General features: G+C 32.5%; 2 protein-coding genes across 2 annotated transcripts in view; one reads left to right on the forward strand and one right to left on the reverse strand.

Moving 5' to 3' along the window:
- Positions 1–17,585, forward strand: part of LOC148623084 (U5 small nuclear ribonucleoprotein 200 kDa helicase-like) — a 51,179-nt gene extending 33,594 nt beyond the window's left edge. Inside the window, exons 24-44 of the mRNA XM_088573607.1 lie at positions 174–364; positions 689–986; positions 1,223–1,293; positions 2,015–2,115; positions 3,015–3,188; positions 3,730–3,890; positions 4,905–5,003; positions 5,208–5,336; positions 6,072–6,263; positions 6,754–7,008; positions 7,955–8,157; positions 8,420–8,493; positions 8,870–8,946; positions 9,121–9,345; positions 10,476–10,563; positions 11,541–11,662; positions 13,009–13,152; positions 13,635–13,811; positions 14,675–14,835; positions 15,738–15,819; positions 16,440–17,585. Coding sequence (XP_088429733.1) covers positions 174–364; positions 689–986; positions 1,223–1,293; positions 2,015–2,115; positions 3,015–3,188; positions 3,730–3,890; positions 4,905–5,003; positions 5,208–5,336; positions 6,072–6,263; positions 6,754–7,008; positions 7,955–8,157; positions 8,420–8,493; positions 8,870–8,946; positions 9,121–9,345; positions 10,476–10,563; positions 11,541–11,662; positions 13,009–13,152; positions 13,635–13,811; positions 14,675–14,835; positions 15,738–15,819; positions 16,440–16,685 — 3,270 coding nt within the window. The 3' untranslated portion in view covers positions 16,686–17,585. The remainder of the gene's footprint in view (positions 1–173; positions 365–688; positions 987–1,222; positions 1,294–2,014; positions 2,116–3,014; positions 3,189–3,729; positions 3,891–4,904; positions 5,004–5,207; positions 5,337–6,071; positions 6,264–6,753; positions 7,009–7,954; positions 8,158–8,419; positions 8,494–8,869; positions 8,947–9,120; positions 9,346–10,475; positions 10,564–11,540; positions 11,663–13,008; positions 13,153–13,634; positions 13,812–14,674; positions 14,836–15,737; positions 15,820–16,439) is intronic.
- Positions 17,586–19,112: 1,527 nt separating this feature from the next.
- Positions 19,113–21,278, reverse strand: LOC148623086 (fatty acid desaturase 6-like). The gene has a single exon (XM_088573610.1). It carries the CDS (start codon positions 21,190–21,192, stop codon positions 20,119–20,121), a length of 1,074 nt encoding a protein of 357 aa, XP_088429736.1. The 5' UTR covers positions 21,193–21,278; the 3' UTR covers positions 19,113–20,118.
- Positions 21,279–21,987: the final 709 nt, after the last annotated feature.

The raw sequence follows: 21,987 nt of genomic DNA on the forward strand, positions 1-21,987 counted from the left end.
TTACAGTTACTTGTTATCTCAATATTACTCTTGTCTATTCACACTGATCTTTAATTACACTGTATAAGTGGAAAGGAAGTGTTATGTTGCAAAATATGTGTACCTTTAATTAAGATGGCTGTATTTGAAATTTGAATTCTCAAATTATAATAACAACTGTTTGTTGTACTTAGGTCAATGTATTACTACAAGCATACATCTCCCAGCTAAAGTTAGAAGGATTTGCTCTGATGTCAGACATGGTATTTATCACCCAATCAGCAGGTAGATTGATCAGAGCTATATTTGAGATAGTCTTACACAGGGGATGGGCACAGCTTACTGATAAAGCATTGGCATTATGTAAAATGGTCAACAAAAGGATGTAAGTATATATGTATTATAGGATTACTATGTAGTCACACATTTTGGTTTAATTTTAAATGTTAACTGAAATGAAGCTTTTTCGGTTAAGAATTGTTGATGTAATATCTTACAGATTCAATGAATAACACAACCATACTTTCTGAAACACAAAGGAAGAGTTAACGTAAGGATGGAAAACACAATTAGATAGTTTACACCTTAAAAATTTGAATAATATTGAAACATATTAATATTATACATGTATATGCAGGAAAACAATTATGGCCGTCTCAATTAGTTGTAAGTTCCTTGTGCCATTTGTAAAGTTATTGTGATATTTTAGGTGGCAGTCTATGTGTCCATTGAGACAGTTTGTTGACAGGAAGATGCCAATAGAAATTATCAAAAAGATAGAGAAGAAAAACTTTCCTTTTGAGAGATTGTATGATCTTAATCCACATGAAATAGGAGAACTTGTCAGAGTGGCCAAGAGTGGGAAAACAATCCATAAATATGTTCATCAGTTTCCCAAACTAGATTTGTCTGTACATGTACAACCAATTACTAGATCTACACTGAAGGTAGAACTAACTATAACACCAGACTTCCAGTGGGAGGAGAAAATACATGGACAATCAGAGGTAATTACCATTGTCATGTACATTAACTTGTTTTTGAAGCAGTAATTTTAAATGAACCAAGTCCTTACTATTTTTTACAGATTTCAGAAATGAAATTATGCCAGTATTATATTATTTTGCTATTTACACACCACTCATTCACTTGAGTAAAGTGCCCTTTAGTTTTTTCTTGTGTTTGCTTTCACAAAACTATACAATTTCTAAAAGTATTGAACATTATTTGCATTGCATTGTAGGCTTTCTGGATTCTTGTAGAAGATGTAGACAGTGAAGTGATTTTACACAATGAATACTTCCTGTTAAAGAGGTATGCTCTTGTTCTGGATAAAAAAATTGTTTTCAAAACAGATTTTGATGGGTCAACTTTTCCCCAACTCTTTTCAGTATTCAAGATAATTACATTTAAATGTTGTCTTCTACAGTGAAACCTGTGTAAACCAAACAGACTCTAGTACTTACCAAGGTTATGAATATACAGGGACTTCAAGAGGTATTCGGTTTAGACAGGTTTCACTGTATATAGAATAGCACATTTCAGACAGAAGTTTTACTATTAGATATTTAACTTGAATATAATAATGAATTTCATAATAGCCTTTCTTTGAATGTTCTTTGAAGTACATATTTAAAAAGAAAATACAATCCAAATCCCTGCCTTAAGATAAGTAGGGCCTTAAGTTTTACTTACATACATACATGTATATCTGTTACATAGATAGTGTAAACAGTATTTTTTTTTTTAAATATTAAGACACAAAATCAAAGTACAAATAAATAGGGATCTGAAAACAATTGACACAGCACTTTAATCAAATTCTTTCTCATTACATAGCTATTTGTCAGCTTAGATTTTTGAACCTTTGAAATTAGGTGTAAAGTTGAAGCATTATAAGTTACATGATGAGATTATTTGTTGTCTGTGCTGCACAACTAAAATCAGACAAATTGGTGTTACCTCATTTCTTTTGTTTAAATTCTTTCCTTAAGATCATAGTATTTTAAACAATCCTGATTTTTATATTGAACAGCAAATTCTCCACAGATGAACATGTTGTCAAGTTCTTTGTACCTGTATTTGAACCACTTCCACCACAATATTTCATTCGAGTGGTATCAGATAGGTGGCTTGGTATGTATCTTGTAATACTGATTAAATGAAATTTTGATTTGATTTATTCATTTTGTAATGATTTGTTCTTTAAATTAAGTTTATGGCATTGAGGAGATAACTAGAGTCGAGGTGTCTGAGTAAGGTGGTAGAACTAGATAAGTCTGGATGATGTGTCTGAGTAAGGTGGTAGAACTAGATAAGTCTGCATGATGTGTCTGAGTAAGGTGATAGAATTTATTGTGTCCTGTTGTTGCTGTGATTTAAGATTTGACTATGTTGATCTAGTAGGTGATAGGCAGTGGCAGATACAGAGTTTTAGGTGACGGGAGCCCCAAAAAATATTCTTGACAGGATCACTGGTGAGGATCAAGAAATCATACTAAATAACTAATTCGCAGGATTACAATTGAATCATACTTCTTTTTGAGTGTTTTTCATGATTTATCACACAATTTTTCAACAATTTTTAAAAATTGCAATTTTCAATTTTCTAAAGGGGGCCCTTGTCCCTCAGGGCCCCCTGGATCCGCCACTGGTAGGATCTTTGCTAATAAGTCAGATGTTCTCATCGGAAAAGGCATTAAATATCAACATCAATCAATTAATTTTAATCTAAATTGAGATATTAACTAACCAAACTATTCTAGTGATGACATTATTTATAAAATTAATGCTTAAAATTCAGTTTGGGAAGTATGTTCCAAATTAAAAAGCAATATGTATTGTTTTTTTTTAAAAAGCTTGACAGTAATATACTATCCAAAGGGATAAAGAAGTTAATACCTTGTAGTACTTTAATAGTCACACAACGAATTGTAAAGTAAAAATTGAAAGTTAAAGGGAACAAGTGACCATGGCTTACAGTGTCATTCTACATGTACACGTATATGGTTTATATCACTGGCTTTTTTTTGCAGCTGCAGAGACCCAATTACCTGTGTCATTCAGACACTTGATTCTACCAGAGAAGTACCCACCTCCAACAGAATTGTTAGATCTACAGCCCCTACCGGTATCAGCTCTCAGGAACCCTCAGTTTGAATCTCTTTACAGTGACAAGTTTCCTTTCTTCAATCCAATACAAACCCAGGGTTAGTCAATTGCAATACACATCTAGTTTATGTGCCTGAAAGTACTCATAATATTATTTCTTTGTTTAAAGTTCAATTAAGATTATACACCATTGATTGTAATCATTATAAAACCATGTATAGAATTTGAATAGTAAAAATGACAAAAATATGTGATAAACTAGTGTCAAGTTCTATTTACGTAAAGCTGTAGATTTCAAATGATAGATTTTATTTACATTAAACATTTATTATTTCTGTTTGATACTTTAGTACATTCTAACTGTTTCTTTCACTTGAGTTCACAAAATCACTTTGATATTTTTACTTTAAAAAAATATGTAAAAATTCATCAGTTCATGTATGATGTTGGTAAATATTTCTGAAACATCCAACATTATTTAAAAGCAAATGGTTTGTTGAAATTCCAATAATATAAAGAATAATGGGTTATTGATCCCATCGTTTCGTCATCTAAACAAATACTCAAGGCTGATTTGTCAATTGAGGTTATATCAAGTAAACAAGTTTTATGTCAAATTTCAATGCCTTTGATTTTTAGTGTTTAATGCCATATACAACAGTGATGACAATGTGTTTGTTGGAGCTCCCACAGGAAGTGGTAAAACAATCTGTGCTGAGTTTGCATTACTTCGGTTGTTCTCACAGTCTCAGGATGGTAGATGTGTTTATGTTACTCCTCTTGAAGCTTTGGCTCAGCAGGTATGAATTCTGAATGAAGTGTCAATTTTTTCTTGAGGTATTCTAATAGTATATTCCATGAACTACCCAAGAAGTATACAACAGTGCCTCTCTGACATTGTGATTTATTAGTTGTGCAGGGTTAGAGTGACCCAGGAAATCACTGATTTTCAGTGGCATGCATATACGTGTAAATATAGCTACATGTAGTATTTTTTTCTTCTGGAAATTTCTGGAACTGTCATCATAGTCCTTAAGTAGCACTCCAATGAAGAATCATGCAAAATGTGATACATACTTGGAAAGACTACATATTTTTATTTTTGATATTTTATTTAAAATTCTCAAGTAAACAGAAAATATTATGTGGCTTTTCATAGAACCTTGTTCATAGGAGGTGAAAGTTGTATAGAATGCACTATAGAATTCAAAATTAAGGGAAATTACTTAGTAAATGACTAAAATTCAATAAAACTATTGGGTCTTTCATGTGGATTATATATTAAGAGCAGACAGATTTGAATGAGTGATTATACATGTCATCATAAAGACCTATAAAGCAACTTAATAACAAAAATAAAGATATGTAGCCTTTTTTGGGGTGTATCACATATTACAGAATTTGAATGATTCTTACAAAGACTGATACTTAAAAGTTTACATCAGTTTACATGTTTATTGGCTGATTATAAATTTACAACAGATATAAAGCTGGCTCTTGTACATGTAATTAGCCCCACCACATTTTTTGAACATATCCCAATTCAGGCATTTTTGACCTCGGCTTGTATTTTGTTTTGTATTCACTTTCAGTTTACCTTTATGTTACTGGGTATATGGGGGCAACTTTTTCGCTGTACCTGTGTATAATGTTGTTTTGGGGCCAGCTGCAGGCTGCCCTGTGGTGTGAGGGTTTCATTGTCATTCATTGACGACCCATGGGTGGCCTTGAGGTAACATTTTTCATCCTGGTGGGGTTATTGTCTCTTCGACATATTCACCTTATATATTCTCATTACATTGGTTTATTTGTAGATGTATAATGATTGGTCAAGCAAGTTCGGTCAGTTGTTGGGAAAAAAGGTTGTTTTATTAACAGGTGAAACAGCTACAGATCTCAAACTGTTGGCCAAGGTGGGTAATGATAAGTATTTCAAGCTTTTTTGTTTTTATTTGATTTCGAAAGTACAACACATTTCACTTGACTGTATGATAAATATTTGATTGAATCATAAAATGACTGGTAAATGAAGATTTTCTTGTTGAAAAGTAAAAGCAGAACAGTCATTTTCCTTTATAATAATTGTTGCATTGAGTACATTACTGTTATATTTCAAGGGCAACATCATTATCAGTACACCAGAGAAATGGGATGTTCTGTCCAGAAGATGGAAACAGAGAAAGAATGTACACAACATTAATCTGTTTGTTGTAGATGAGCTACACTTACTAGGTGGTGATATAGGGGTAGGTGTTTTAACTGTGGAATGACTGTGGGTATACATTCATATTGTTAGGTGGTGATATAGGGGTAGGTGTTTTAACTGTGGAATGACTGTGGGTATACATTCATATTGTTAGGTGGTGATATAGGGGTAGGTGTTTTCACTGTGGAATGACTGTGGGTATACATTCATATTGTTAGGTGGTGATATAGGGGTAGGTGTTTTAACCATGGAATGACTGGGTATACATTCATATTGTTAGGTGGTGATATAGGGGTAGGTGTTTTCACTGTGGAATGACTGTGGGTATACATTCATATTGTTAGGTGGTGATATAGGGGTAGGTGTTTTAACTGTGGAATGACTGTGGGTATACATTCATATTGTTAGGTGGTGATATAGGGGTAGGTGTTTTCACTGTGGAATGACTGTGGGTATACATTCATATTGTTAGGTGGTGACATAGGGGTAGGTGTTTTAACCATGGAATAACTGTGGGTAAAAAAAAATGAATAGCTGTGGTTTTTTTTTTGTGAGTTGTCTGTTGGGTTACATGATGATTTATGACTCAGGTTCCTTATTTAGACTGATCATGCTTTGAGTATAAAAGTAAGTTAGCACAAAATTGAAATTGAACAATAAATATGATACTTATACACTCAACTTTGCTTAAGATGAAGTGAATGAAAACAATATAAAAATGTAAGTGCTTACATACATGTATAATTTTTTTTTTCATGTTTTAATTATTTTTTAGCCAATATTGGAGGTGATATGTTCCAGAATGAGATATATTTCCTCCCAGCTGGACAGAAATATTAGAATTGTGGCTCTCAGTTCATCATTATCTAATGCCAGAGATATCTCACAGTGGTTAGGATGTAGTACTACTGGTTTCTTTAACTTCCATCCTAACGTTAGACCTGTACCTCTTGAACTTCATATACAGGTCAGTTATGTTATATTTGGGAGTAGTGTATAGCCTTAAATATACCAATGACAAAAACAACACTGGTACATTGAAAATCATAAAGAAAAAAAATATTTGAAGTTATTTTCCTTTTAAAGAAAATGAAATATTGTAAATGTATATATTATTGTGGACTCTGAAAAACAATTTTGGAAAGAACAGATTGTTTTCTGGTATTATGTAAAGCTATTATTGAAGGTAATATTTTACATACATTTTTGTCTATTGCACTTATTAGTAGAACTTGCCTGCTTTTGTCTGTTTTTTTTTTTTTTTGCATGAAAATGACAAGTTTTCAAAATTAATTGCCCTACTCATTATAAATTAAATTCATAAAAAATATACTCTTAAGTAAGTTAATAGATAAATGCATGGTCACTGAACGGTCTTTTGAAAGACCAGAAGTATTATGTATGGTTTTAGTCACACTTCAGTTAGAGTATTGAAGTGTTGTACTGTATATTAACAGGGTTTTAACATAAGTCATAACCTGTCCAGAATCATTGCTATGGCTAAACCTGCCTACCAAGCTATTGTTAGACATTCACCAAGGAAACCTGTCATTGTATTTGTACCATCACGTAAGCAGACACGTCTGACTGCAGTAGACATCCTGACTTTCAGTGCTGCTGAGTTAAACACAGAGACAGACACTGCAAGGAGCAGATTCCTTCATGTTAAGGAGGAAGATATACGACCATTCCTGGAAAAAATCAATGATAAGGTAAACATAAAAATAGATATAGAACCTTTCCTGGGGAAAATCAGTGATAAGGTATATATACATAAAAATAGATATAGAACCATTCCTGGAAAAAATCAATGATAAGGTATAAATACAAAAAAAGATAAAGGACAATTCCTGGAGAAAATCAGTGATAAGGTATGAATACAAAAAAAGATAAAGGACAATTCCTGGAGAAAATCAGTGATAAGGTATGAATACAAAAAAAGATAAAGGACAATTCCTGGAGAAAATCAGTGATAAGGTATGAATACAAAAAAAGATAAAGGACAATTCCTGGAGAAAATCAGTGATAAGGTATTAATACAAAAAAAGATAAAGGACAATTTCTAGAGAAAATTAATGATAAGGTATAAATAAAAAAAAAGATAAACATCCATTCCTGGAGAAAGTTAATGATATGTTATAAATAAAAAAAGATAAACAACCATTCCTGGAGAAAATTAATGATATGGTACAAATAAAAAAAAAAGATAAAGGACAATTCCTAGAGAAAACTAATGATAAGGTATAAATAAAAAAAAGGTGTAGAACCATTCCTGGAGAAAATTGATGATATGGTATAGATATTAAAAGATATAGAACCTTTCCTGGAAAAAATCAATGATATGGTATAATTGAAAAAAGGATAAAGGACCATTCCTGGAGAAAATCGATGATAAGGTTGGCTCTGAGTCAGGATGATGTATCTGAGACAAGTTGTACCTTCTGTGTGATAGCACAAAAAAAAATCCATTTCAGTGTGTTGGACTAGTGAAAAGCAGGCTGTTTGATTGGTCTAGCATGCATCAAATATCTACCATAAGAAATTCAAATTTTACTTTGATGTAGATGCAGGTGATATCAGTATGATAACCCTATAATTTATGATATTGTGCTGCTATTTGATGTCAAACAATATTATAGTTATACTTTAATTTTTCAGACACTAAAGGAGACATTAAGCAATGGAGTTGGTTATCTACACGAAGGACTTGCCGATATTGAAAAGAAAGCAGTTGAACATTTATTCAGCAGTGGAGCTATTCAGGTCATTGTTGCTTCTAGGAATCTCTCTTGGGGGATGAATGTTGCTGCTCATCTGGTGGTTGTCATGGATACACAATACTATGATGGAAAAACTCACTCGTATGTATTTGAAGAAAGATGATTAGTATTATAAATACTGTTTTTTATTTTATGTTAATATAATAATAAAATTAAAAAATGGGAATGGGCAATACTATTTGATTGATTTTCACACATGTGAAAGTGTTACAGGAATGCATTGTAATATTTGTATGACAAAAGAAGACATGACTACTATGGTTAGAGTATTTGTTTTATCTTATTACAGTCTGAACTTTAATTTAATTAGAAGATGTTTGCTAACAGTTAGTTTTGATTTTAGATATGAAGATTACCCAGTAACAGATGTATTACAGATGGTAGGCAGAGCTAACAGACCTATGATTGACAATGAAGGTTTGTTTCACTATTCTTGGAAACGGTATGCTTTTGTAAAGCAAATTTAAAAGAAATTGACGGTAGAAAACTGTTATGGAGCATGCATGTACTAAAATGCCCCTGCCAACAAATTTGCTACTAGTACTGTACAATTGTCATATTAACTCCATAGAATCTACATAGTTCAATGGATTGAGGCTATGAACAAGTATAGAAATCTTGTCACCGTCCAAGTTTTGCAAAAGGTGATGCCAATGCTACAGGTTGCCCTTGTTTTCCATATTGTATCAGTGAAAACTGATTATTTAAGAGTGCATTTCCATATTATGTGGATTTAAAACATTTTTGAAAGTATAAAATATATTTTAAACAGTTGAAATTTTCTATTTTTCAGGCCGAGCTGTTATTTTGTGTCAGAATACCAAGAAAGAATTCTTTAAGAAATTCTTGTATGAGCCATTGCCTGTAGAAGTAAGTTATTATATAGTTATACTGATACCAAATGTTTAAAGACAACTGAAATAACAAGCTCCATTTTCCTGGCATGACCTAACAAAAAAATAATGATTTTAAACTTCATACATGTATAAAAAAGCACTTATTTATTTATTGACATGGTAACTTATTCTCGATTTTTTCATGTAGAGTCACTTGGACCATTGTTTACATGACCACTTTAGTGCTGAAATAGTTACCAAGACAGTAGAGAACAAACAGGATGCTGTAGACTATTTAACATGGACCTTCCTGTACAGACGGATGACACAGAATCCTAACTACTACAACTTACAGGGAGTGTCACATAGTCACTTGTCTGATCATATGTCCGAACTGGTGGAAAATACAATTAGTGATCTGGAACAGTCCAAGGTATGGAGAGCTGATCTTTAAAAGAAGGTGTATGTCATATGTAAAATAGTCTGTGATCATCTAAGAACTGTCAGATAAGAAATGTTAGATACCATCCAGACAATTATAGCTTGTCATATGCGGTTTAAGTCTTAAGTCTAAGTGAAGAAAATTATAAAGTACAGTTGAACTTCACTCGCTCGAACTTGGATGGTTGAACACCCACGATTTCTCAAACAATTCAAAGCATCAAAATTTCCCCCTATATAATCAATATAAATAACCTTGGATTTCTCGACGGACTAGTCGATCCATTCGGTAATAAGTCTTTGAGAATATCCCTTACTAAATAGAACTCGTCAGCCATTTTGTCAGCTTGGGTAGTAAAAGGTGTGAAAAACTGAAAATATATCATTAATCAATGCCGTTTTAGTTAATTACAGGTAAAATTTAAGTCATCACTAATTAGGTAGTTTTGATCTTAATTAGTATTGATTTAAGTTTGAGAATGTTTCAAAGTCGGCATGATGAAAGCATCAAAGAAAATCAGATGAAAACAAAATTTTTGACTGTAAAGGAACTTAAACTCTGAACATTTTTGAAAGCAAACAGCATTTTTAATGTCCACTAGTCAACATAATCTTCCGAAACTGAATAAAAAAGATCCACAAACTAACAAACTTTGAAGGATGTAAGCAATTTCTAACAATAAAATCAAACTCGGACCGGCAACAAAAAATATCTGGAATTCTACAAACTTCAATTACTGGAACTCCCAATAACACTTTTCCGTGGTTCCTTGGAGTTCAAGCTACTGAGGTTTGACTGTATAAGAACCACCTGTTCACTATTTCTATATTGACCTAAAGATTATTTAAGGAATGACTTGTATTTTTCCCATCTGCATAGCAGACCATTTTCAAGTGTGCACCATGGGCATTGAGGTTATTTCAAATAGACTGAAGAAATGTAACAGTCATTCCTTGTAATTTAATTTAATTTAAGTAACAAAATTCAATGAGTAATTCATTAAAAAAAAGTTTGATGATGTCACATTCATTTCAAAATTTGCTATGAGATGATGGATGAAATTATTTATCCAATTAGAAACTGTATTACTTCTGAAATTAAATTATTGCTATATGTTTCAGTGTATAAGCGTGGAAGATGAGATGGATGTAACACCACTTAACTTGGGTATGATTGCTGCCTATTACTACATCAACTACACTACTATTGGTAAGTTTACTCACTGTTGACTTGACTACATCAACTACACTACAGCAGGTAAGTTTACTCACTGTTGACTTGACTACATCAACTACACTACAGCAGGTAAGTTTACTCACTGTTGACTTTACTACATCATCTACACTACTATTGTTAAGTTTACTCACTGTTGACTTGACAACTTCATCAACTGCACTACAGTAGGTTAGTTTACTCACTGTTGACTTGCCAACTACATCAACTGCACTACAGTAGGTAAGTTTGCTCACTGTTGACTTGATTACATCATCAACACTACAGTAGGTAAGTTTACTCACTGTTGACAACTTCATCAACTGCACTACAGTATGTTAGTTTACTCACTGTTGACTTGACAACTAGATCAACTTCACTACAATTGTTTATTTACTCACTGTTGACTTAACTATATCAACTACACTACTATTTTTAAGTTTACTCACTGCTTGCTTTGGCTTAAGGCAGGGGAAAGCTGTAATGAAAAAACTGTTTGTACTTTCTGCAGTGTCAACATGAATTTTTTTATTTCATTTGTTTGTTTTCTAACTAATAGCATTTTATGTTAAAAGGGAAATTTGATGTATTTAAAGCTTCTGTTAGTTTAAGTCCATAATGCATGTTTCACCAAAAAAAATTTAAAACTGAGGGGTTGATCAGAAAGTTTGTCTTCCTCTTTTATTTGACAAATTGTTTCCATGAAGTAAGGGTTAGATATAAGTCTGATGTATTTAGTAGACTTGAATGAATTAATCTTCAATGTAAATACTTTCTGTGATTGAGTCTAAGGCATACAATATAATAAAATACTGGTCATTTTTTGTACACTGTAAATATTCAACTGAGAAGTGGTATTTTATAGCTGTTGATATCTGTAGCTTACATTAAACTGTCTTATCCTTACATTTGGTAAGTAACATGTTCATCTGATCTCTACTTTTTTTTTCTGAATAAATAATATCTATTTTTAGAAACCTTCAGCATGTCATTGAATGCTAAGACAAAGATCAAAGGTTTACTGGAGATTATATCTAATGCAGCTGAATATGAAGATATTCCCATCAGACATCATGAAGACAATATTCTCAGACAGGTAGATATTATCAAAAAATCTTTCAGTCTTACTCACTTTACTTTTGCCTTTTACCCCTAAGGGGGCATAGGCCACCAACAAATCTTCACCAGCCATCTCTCTCCTGGGCTGCTCTTTCTATTTCTGTCCAGTTCTTCCCCCGTGTCTTTCATATCTGCCTCAAAGTCCCTTTTCCAGGTGTTTCTGGATCTACTCCTTTTTGGTTTCCTTGGGGATTCCAGATCATAGCTTGCCTTGTTATACTGGTTGATGGTTTCCGCAGTGTGTGACCTATCCATCTCCAGCGTCTCTGCATAAGTTCTTGGTCTGCAGGTAGCTGATTTGTCGTCTCCCACAGGTCTGAGTTGCTGATAGTTTCTGGCCAGTGTATATGAAGGATATGTCAGACAGGTGTTAATAAATGTCTGTATCTTTCAGTCTTGCTTATTAAGATATTTCAAACTGCAATTTTGTCACCTTTCGTCATCCTCCATGAAGAAGCATACCTTGTAAAAGTTTAATTTACAGACATAAATTAAACACCTATTATATTTTATGTGGAGTATGTACATACAGTAACATTTAAATGTTCATTTCTGTTACTCATATCAAGCTTTTATGTAATTTCTCTTGATGGTGTCAAAGTCAAGGTCACATTTTTTTTTGTATTACGTTGAGTTTCTCCAGTGGGACAATGTTTCCAGTACATAACTTCTGTAATCCTTCTTTGCTTTAAATAAAACTCTCATAGGTGGAGGGTTTAGGAGTTTAAAAACCACTTTCAAAGGTCAAGGTCACATGTATTTAATAAAACATAATTTTTCTTTTGAAAACTGGTTTCTGATTTGTAACTTAAGAGTTGTAAGCCTTCATAGATATAGATAAATCTTATATATACTCCTTTAACAATGAGATGTCCCTGTGTCTTAATGACTCTAACAATGAAACATACGTTTGCCTTGTACAATTCCTCTGTTACAGCTTTTCAGGATGTACCTGTCAAGTACTACAATCTCTGTTGCTTTGAATGGTTTTAATTATCCATATTTCTGTTGAATATAATATGATTTAAGACTTTGCCAAGGGACAGAGCAAAGTGTTCTCAAATAACAAATTACTTCAGTGATAATGCACCATAATGTTGTTGTATAGAGGCTTCCTAAACATGTGATATCGTCTAAAGTTCAATAACATTCTAACTGCATACATCACTTACGACAAAAAGATTTTGAGCCTTTCATGTTTTGACTGAGGATCTACATAAGTAGAACACGGCTCCTATAAATAATGCATGATTTAAAAGGTTAAGTACATGTTTATTTAAAAATGTGCATTTGGCTTCAATATTTGTTTTTGTTGATTAACAGTTGGCATCAAGATTACCAAATAAACCCAGTAATCCAAAGTATAATGATCCTCATCTGAAGACAAACTTACTACTCCAAGCTCATCTGTCCAGAATGCAGCTCTCTGCTGAACTTCACCAAGACACAGAAGACATACTCAGCAAGGTTTGCTCTGAATCATGTACATCCTGAACATTCAAATTTAAAAAAAATAAATTTGACCCATACATGAAATTGTTTATGAATATGATGTTTTATTGTTGTGAAAAATTGTTGACCATAGCACATTTTAGCGCTTCATGTCGAAAATGTGGGACCAGTCAACACTTCTATGTGCCAATGGAACATTAAAAATAGATTTTAGATATACATAGAAAATAGGCAATACTCATTGGTCAATAAATGTAGTATACTTAAATGTGGGTGTGCCTATATAAATTGCTCAAAAATGTGGTTTCATTGACTCATAAAACATAACTTGTAAAGCCAATTATCCAATGAGATTAGCATATTTTAGTGATATGCACAGTTAATTTAATTATTCTCATTTAAAGCATGACATCATATACTGTATCTGGTTATAAACAGCATAAACAAGTGTAAGTTACCACTATTTATGTCTTAATTCCAAATCCATTTTATTATAGGCTGTTCGTTTAATCCAAGCTTGCGTTGATGTCCTTAGCAGTAATGGATGGTTGACCCCAGCTTTAGCTGCTATGGAGTTAGCACAGATGGTTACCCAAGCCATGTGGGGGAAAGATTCATATCTGAAACAATTGCCTCACTTTACAGCAGATATAATCAAAAAGTGCCAAGAAAAGGTTTGCTACGAGAATTATTTCCTGTTTTAGCGAGCACAGCTCAAGTATATACAATGTTTTATTAAAAGAATATATATATGTTGTTTTTGTCTGTGCCACTATGGGCTGATGATTGGTAAATTAAAATACGAATAAAGTCAGTATTGTGGCAAAATGAAGACTAAATAGTGAATATTCTTTTACTGCATCATATTTTAGCAGTAAAAGGTAGAAGATGAAGTCTTCCTAAAACTGATGCTTACAAATTAACATTGGGGGTAAACATTGCTGGTCTGTGACGCTTACAATTTAACATTGGGGGTAAATGTTGCTGGTCTGTTACGCTTACAATTTAACATTGGGGGTAAATGTTGCTGGTCTGTGAAGCTTACTATTTAACATTGGGGTAAACATTGCTGGTCTGTGATGCTCACAATTTAACATAGGGGGTAAACATTGGGGGTAAACATTGCTGGTCTTGCTGTTCAATGTTGGTGTCACGCTTATGTCAGTTCTCAAGCTTTTGACATTTTCTAGCTGAAAATTGTAGTTCATAGTCGTGACCTCGTCTATATTGGAACCCTTCCCAGCAGTTAAAAATTAAGTCCCAAAAATCTGCTTTAAAGGCGAGTATATACGGTAATCTGAATCATCCACTTTTGAGTTTTGATACAAAAAATCCCTGTCCTTCCTGTAATAATAATGAGTTAAACATTGCATTGGAGCAAAAGAATTTGTGGGATAGAATTTACCTGTGCCTTTGATATATCATAGAATTTATATTTATAACCTTGTTTTACATAATTAAGAATCATTCATTTAGTGAAATTGAAGCAAGTCAGATTTTGTTTATTGATTTTATGTATTTATCTTATTCTTACTAGACAATTGAAAGTATCTTTGATGTGATGGAGATGGAGGATGATGATCGTAACAGTTTACTACAGATGACAGAGGCACAAATGGCTGATGTAGCTAGATTCTGTAATAGATATCCTAACATAGAACTTACATATGAAGTTCAGGAAAAGGAGAGCATCTCAAGGTAATAAAAATAGTTTATGTGATAAAAGTTTCCTGTTAGTGTCAATTGATACATTTTATCATTCGGTTTACTGATGTATGCCATTCTTTCTGTAAATGTGGGCACAGTAAAAATAAAGACACATAATAAAGATTATGTGTAGGTACAACTGCTTGTAATGTTATGACACTTGTACATGGAACATTTGCAGTTTTATAGCATATAGTAGCATAGGCAAATCAAGGGGTGGGCATATGATATTTAAAATTAACACTTGATTAGTTTCTTAACATGAAAATAGAAGACGTGATATGAGATAGTCATCCACCAAAAGCCAAGCAACGAACAATTATACTTCTACAGATTAACACACGGTTTTTCAATGCTGAGCAAAACCCATACCAGAATGCAAGCTGTAAAAGGCCCCAGATAAAATGAAGTGAAACTATTCATAAAAGATGAAAATCAACCTAATCTATAGAAGAAAACATAAAATAAACAATGAACATAAAAAATCATTGACAAGCACTGGAGTACTGGTTCCTGACTTGGGACAGGCACGTAAAATATGTGGCAGGGTTAAATATGTTTGTGTGTGTGCAACCCTCCCTTAACTTGGGACAGTGGTAGGAAAATGCAACAATAAAATAAGCTATAAAAATCTGTTGACTTTGGATTTATCTCTTTAACAAAAGACAACAAGCTTTATCTACCTGGAGTACTCACTTTTTCTGAAGTTGTTCAAAAGCGACTGATAAACAACCTTGATTACTCAAACAAAAATATCAATAAAAATATGTCCAACAGGATTTAGTGAAAAATATATCCTAAAATGTCTTAAGTTGTCTCTCTATATTTTCCTTACATATTAGTGTTTGCTTCTATAATATCTTGTACGTGTATATTCTTTCTTTGTTTTACAGTGGTTCAGCAGTAAATGTACAGGTTACACTAGAGAGAGAAGATGAGTTAGCAGGACCAGTCATAGCACCATTCTTCCCCCAGGTAATTGTTTTAATGAAAGATGGAGCTATTCTGATAGATTATAATATTAAACTGCATTTTTTTTCAGCTTTGTTGAAAATTTGTTTATAGCGATTTGTACAATTATTTCTTCAGATTGTTTTCTTAAGGTTCTATTTTTGCATGCATTTTATTCATGATTCTTCTTGCATATTGAAAAGAACTATTTATAAATAGCCTAATACCGTAAATTTGGATGTTTTAGTGTCGATAATTTTCTTGGTTTGCTTCAAAAATATTCTATTTGGTGTGTTGTAATATTGGTAAGTGAATGTTAAGTGTTTTATTTTTGAATTTTCCTCATTGTGAAAAAAAACAATTTTGGCTACTCCTACCATTATTCAATAAGATAGAAATCAACCACAAAACAGTTTTCTTGTTTTTGTCAACACCTACCAGTACACTGATATATATTAGCTGAATTTTTGTGAATATCATATTTTGATGTGTGTCTTTTTTTTCTTTTTTTTTTGCAGAGGCCCAAAATAAATCAAAATAAAAAAAGTACCACCAAAATATTCCAATTTACAGTATTCCATTATGAATATTTTACTTTCAGAATTGTTAATTTTTTTTTCAAGTAAACTGATTCTCCATTTCAGAAACGTGAAGAAGGATGGTGGGTTGTCATTGGTGATAGTAAGAACAATTCCCTATTGTCTATCAAACGTCTCACATTACAACAGAAAGCGAAGGTTAAGCTGGACTTTGTGGCTCCATCTCCTGGACATTACAACTATGTTATATATTTTATGAGTGATGCCTACATGGGATGTGATCAGGAATATAAGTTTAGTATTGATGTGAAGGAAGGTGAAAGTGATGACAGTGATAGTGATAGTGATTAGACAGTGTCAAGGAACTGAATTAAACCACAGTAACAATCCAAATCTTTAGGTTCAAAATTGTATGCAAGTCATAAAAATGTAGGTGGCAATGATTTTCTTAGACTTGATCATTTTTAGTCATGGACTGCCTGATGATTGTTTATTTTTACTTACAACAATATTTAGGTCAAGGTTGATACAAAGACGTATCAATGTAATGTCAATATATTAACTTGTACATGTAGACCCAATGTCAACGTATACATGTATTGGGTTTTAGATAGCCATGATAAATTATGTCACACAAAATTTGATGTGGTGAAAGTCCAAACTAAAATATAGTAGAATTATGGATTATGGAAGTTGTTCAGTGTTATCTGTTATTGATAAGGGATCAAAAGTAAATATTCCTAGTTGTAGATAATGTCTTGTAAATATGACTATGAAGTATCATTTATGAAGTTATATAGTGCTTGTGATCACATTCTGTCCGAAATTGAGTGCAGTCGTAAAATAAATTGCTGTATTTGTTATGAAGGATTTACCAAAAAGTCGTGAGGAAGAGTACTTCAGATTACAATTTAAAGTGTCTTACAACAGTTGTGGTTTTCTTCCACTTTTAAAAAAGGAATTCCCCTTTTTCAAATCCGGATTTTACCTGTATGTCTCTCTTTTTACCACATATTTACTTCTGATTAAGTCAGTTTCGGCTTTGTTTGTTGGCTTTTTCAAATCTTGTCTGTTACAAGAATATATCACTTTTTTTTAATTGAAAAATAAAAACGTTTGTTATCACATATCACCATTTTCATTCATCTCATAGTTCAGTCACATGCTTCTTTTGATATTGTTTGTCTATAATGGTCAATTATAAAAGTACTATAAACAATTTCATAATAAACTCAAATAGAAAAATGTAAACATTTTAGTTGTTGATTTATTTGCCTTCCTAATTGTCTTCATACGAGGTTGTAATACTTTTAAGTACCATTCTGTGTAAGAATTGGGCAATGGTTGGCACATCATTTTGCTCAATTTAGTCTTTTTTTGTCTCTGATATATTCAGTACATATAGAACATCTAAAAATCTGTTTAAACTTATCTTGAAGCATATATGATGTAGTTATGGTTTTCACTGTTGTGTCGGGGGAAAATGTGGGAAAATTTTCCCACCATTTTTCTACTAAATTTGACCTATCAATATCTTAGAAAGGCAAACTTTACAAACACTTCTAATAGATATTTCTGTAGGTTATGAGGTATAAAAAATGGGATTATACAACAAAAATCAGTTTTTTTTTCTTTATGTGCCACATATAATAAACATTTTGCCTGATTCTTAGACAACGAAGTACTTAATTCACTTTGCTATCACATTTGTACATATATTTGTTGGCTACTAATTTATGTAGTCTGATGATGAGGCTGCATCTTTGAATTGGTACTTTCTTATTAAAATGGAGAAACTCAAGTCAAATAATTATTTCCCCAACAAGCAAAATTTAGGTAAAAAATATGAATTTCTGCTCTTTTTTCACACTTCCTGACCGTTGTGATAAAATTATTTTCTTGGCAAATGATTGGTTTGAATTCCTTTTTAATTTCATCTAAACAAGTTCTGTTGATTTATGATGTAAAGTAAAAGGAGCACAACTTTTCTAGCAGTCATTAGAGATACAGAATCTGTGTAAAAACTACATTTCTACACTTGATAAAGTGTATATATATGCCATGCCTGTCTCCCCATATAGTCAAAATAAATTTTAATCTTAAACAAAAAGCAACAGAAAATGTTTTAATTCAAATTGACATTATGTCCAATATGTACACAGAAAGTTTTGTTTATTAGGGTCTTGATGCAGATTAGATCTTAAAAATCTTACTACAATTTTAGATTTCTGTGAAATTTTGCTTGGTTGACTGTACTAATTTATTATGTAAGTGCAAGTCCTCCTTAACCATGCAATAGAATTCAACAAAATTTTGTATAAGGTTGTATATCATGTGGATATGCATAGAGTAAGAGGCTTGCAAAGGGAGATCATTGAAGGTGTACATGTTTAAGAGTCCAGTAGGAAGGATATAGTTACATATTTCATACCCAACTTAGTTATAAATATCACAAGTAAAATATTATTTGGGCAGTAGTATCAATTGACTGTTTTAACATCTCCAGAATTGAAATCAGAAGTGTTAAGTCAATAATACTTGTGAGTACAGTATTTAAGAACCCACATCCTTGCATCAGTTTTGATCCCATTTGGTACATATTCTGTCCATAGGAAAATGTTGCGTTTATTGATTTTTAAAATTGACTTTTCTAAGGTTGAGATCACGAGAGCTTTTTACTAATTATTAGTCTCCTTTATTAGAGTAAGAATGACTCAACACGTCTTCCTGGTGTCCATTGTTATATAGTAACCTAACCTATAGAGATAACTAAATATACTTGTATGTCTGGTGTTTTAATGTTATAAAAATTAACAATCAACAAAAACAATAAAAATACATGTAATGAACGAACAGAAAGGAACCAAAAACAATACTTTTTTTTATCTTTAAAGCTTTAACTGCATTGATGCAGACCAGTGAGGTCATGATTGAATATGACAGATGACCATAAAGAAGTAAACTGCATACAAAAAATTAAAATTAATCCAAAAATAGTCTAGAAATTACATATATGTACGCTATCAACCCATTTAATGTAACAGTTCACTAGTTTTATGTACATAAGTTAACTTAAAATTGAGTTCTTCTTGTACATATGTAAGCATCAAGCATATGCTGTTTTGATCAAAGTAGTTGAAAATATTTGATGTTTTAACAAAAGTTTTCATCACTAAAGCAGATAAAACATTGACTAGTTCAAAATTATTCTGGAGTGAAATTACAGAAATGGAAATGTGGGGACTACTTTATGCACATCAAAATGTATTTCTATTTGAGATGTCTGTATTCAAATCCAATTAATCTTCCATCATTTTCATTATTATTACAATTAATGATGTTGATAGGTAACAACAAGAAATGGAAATGAATATAATGTCTTGATTTTAGAATCAATTACAATACTAATTTGATTTAAGACTCAAAACAAGTAAGCTCTTCACAAATGGACTCTGAAAAACTGATATGGGTGAAAAATTACGGGCTTATTTCTATTCCTTTGACATGGGAACCACTTGTACATTGTGTATTTACATGTCGAAGTATTCATTATTTGCTAATTTCCACAGGTTCTGTCAAATAAACATACTCCATGTAGTTTGGAAGGTACATTTTTACCAACATGTACATAATACACAATATCACAAAATTCACTATGTTTACAGAGAAAAATGTGTGGGTCTTTTGATCATTTGATGATTGAATTAACTTAAAATATTGTTAAAACTTCAAAAAAAATAAATTACATGTACATGTACAGTATAAATTATTTCTTTTTTGTAAATCACTGAATTCCAACAAAGTGACTGATAGGTGGTGCGTTAACCATCCAGTCATTATATTTGTCTATAAACAACGTCATTCTGTTTAAATAGGTGTCTTCATAGTATATAAGTCCATTTTCCTGTAAGAATTTGGAAACCACTGGCTTCACTTTCAGACACATATTGTCTGAGAGTTTTGGGAAGAGATGATGCTCAATATGACAACTAACAATAGAATGTCCAAAGGTGTAGTCTAGAACAGGATTCCTTGGAAGATTCAATACCCCTGTAGACATCTGATAAATTCTCTTTGGTCGACTATTCTTTGAATACATTGCTAATCCTATATGTTGAAAAATATTGACATGTATGTAAGGTATAGACAGAGTGGCTCTATACATTAAAGTTATCATGACTGCTCCCCAAAATGTGAATCCAGAGATGCTCATTAAGAGGTAGAAGTTGATGGAAAGCCCAACTGGCATGAGTATGAAGTAAATCATCATACTTTTCCACTTTCCCCATAGTTCTTGTATCACAATTGGTATTGTCACAACTGGCAAAAGGAGAGGTGCAATGAACATGTATATGTAGGTTGGTAAGAAAGGTATTTTCCATGTGCTAGAATCACCAAGTCCTATAATATTTGTGTGGGGGTGATGGATTCGGATGTGAATATCATCCCCAACATCAGCAGACACTGATGAGCACACGTCTGACAAAAAGTATATGAGCACTTTGTACAACATTTTATTATTGCTCATAGCTCCATGTAAGGCTGAATGTGCAGTCTTAACGCTTATAGTCGAGTGACAACATCCCATAAGGAAGACGCCCAAAATGAATGTCTGCATATTGTCGGATCTCATTAAGAACAGAGCCACAAATACCAACAAAAAGCTCAGGAATAGAATCATCCAATCAACACCATAGATTTCCCAAGTACTGCTGTTCTCTACTATTTTTGTGACTTTCAGGTTCAATTCAGCGAAATTCGGCAATTCTTTGAGAGATACATAATCATAAACATTTGTCTCATTGTTTTCTTTCACAACTTTTGTCTCTTTGCTTGCTCTTGCTCTGTTTTTCGCCATTCTCACTTGAGTAAACTGTTCAGTCTGAAACTGTACCACCTGATCCTGGATTCTGCGGGCGATAATAAAGTCACGTGACAGTTGATACGGACTCGGATCCAGACAATTCCCGAGAAGAAAATTTTATAAACCAGTGTAAGAGTGGTCTCAAATAAAATTTTCCAAACATCACCAGTTTATTAGTTATCAGCAAATCAAGCACAGAAGTTGGTAGCGGCATTGGGGAGGTAGATATTACAGCATGCAAACTATATTCTGACTTGGGTGCCATACTCACTATGGAGGAATGGAATTCCAACCTCTGCGCTGTAGGAGTAATTTAAGTCCTTGCTCAAGATATGGGTACATACAGTTGCGAATTATGCCAAGGTTTATCATTTGGCCTAGTAGAAACTGCAAGGCATGGAATATGCACTGGGAATATATGTTCTCTAGACAGATACATGTATTGTTAATATAGGTCTTTGAGATCTTCTGGTATAGTCGAGCCTCAGTACGAGTTTTGAGGTACTGATTTTAAGATGGTGTTATCAAGTGCATACAAATTTCAAATTTAAATTTCTAATTTTATTATTCCAATTATGGTCCATCTGAAGGGATTAAATATTCAACATTAGTATCCATTAGATGACATAATAAGACATTACACGATGATACAATGTAGACATGCATACCTTACATGGTATTTATGTACGTAGCACAATATATGCATCTTTTGTATATTTGTAGTCTAGGCGAGATGAGATGGCTTACTATTGAGAAAATTGTGTGTTTTAAGTTGAGAGAACAAAGTTG

This window comes from Perna viridis, chromosome 3 (genome assembly GCF_037379345.1).
Source record: "Perna viridis isolate PV_CMFRI_1.1 ecotype Kerala chromosome 3, ASM3737934v1, whole genome shotgun sequence".
In the NCBI taxonomy this organism is placed as follows: Eukaryota; Metazoa; Mollusca; class Bivalvia; order Mytilida; family Mytilidae; genus Perna; species Perna viridis.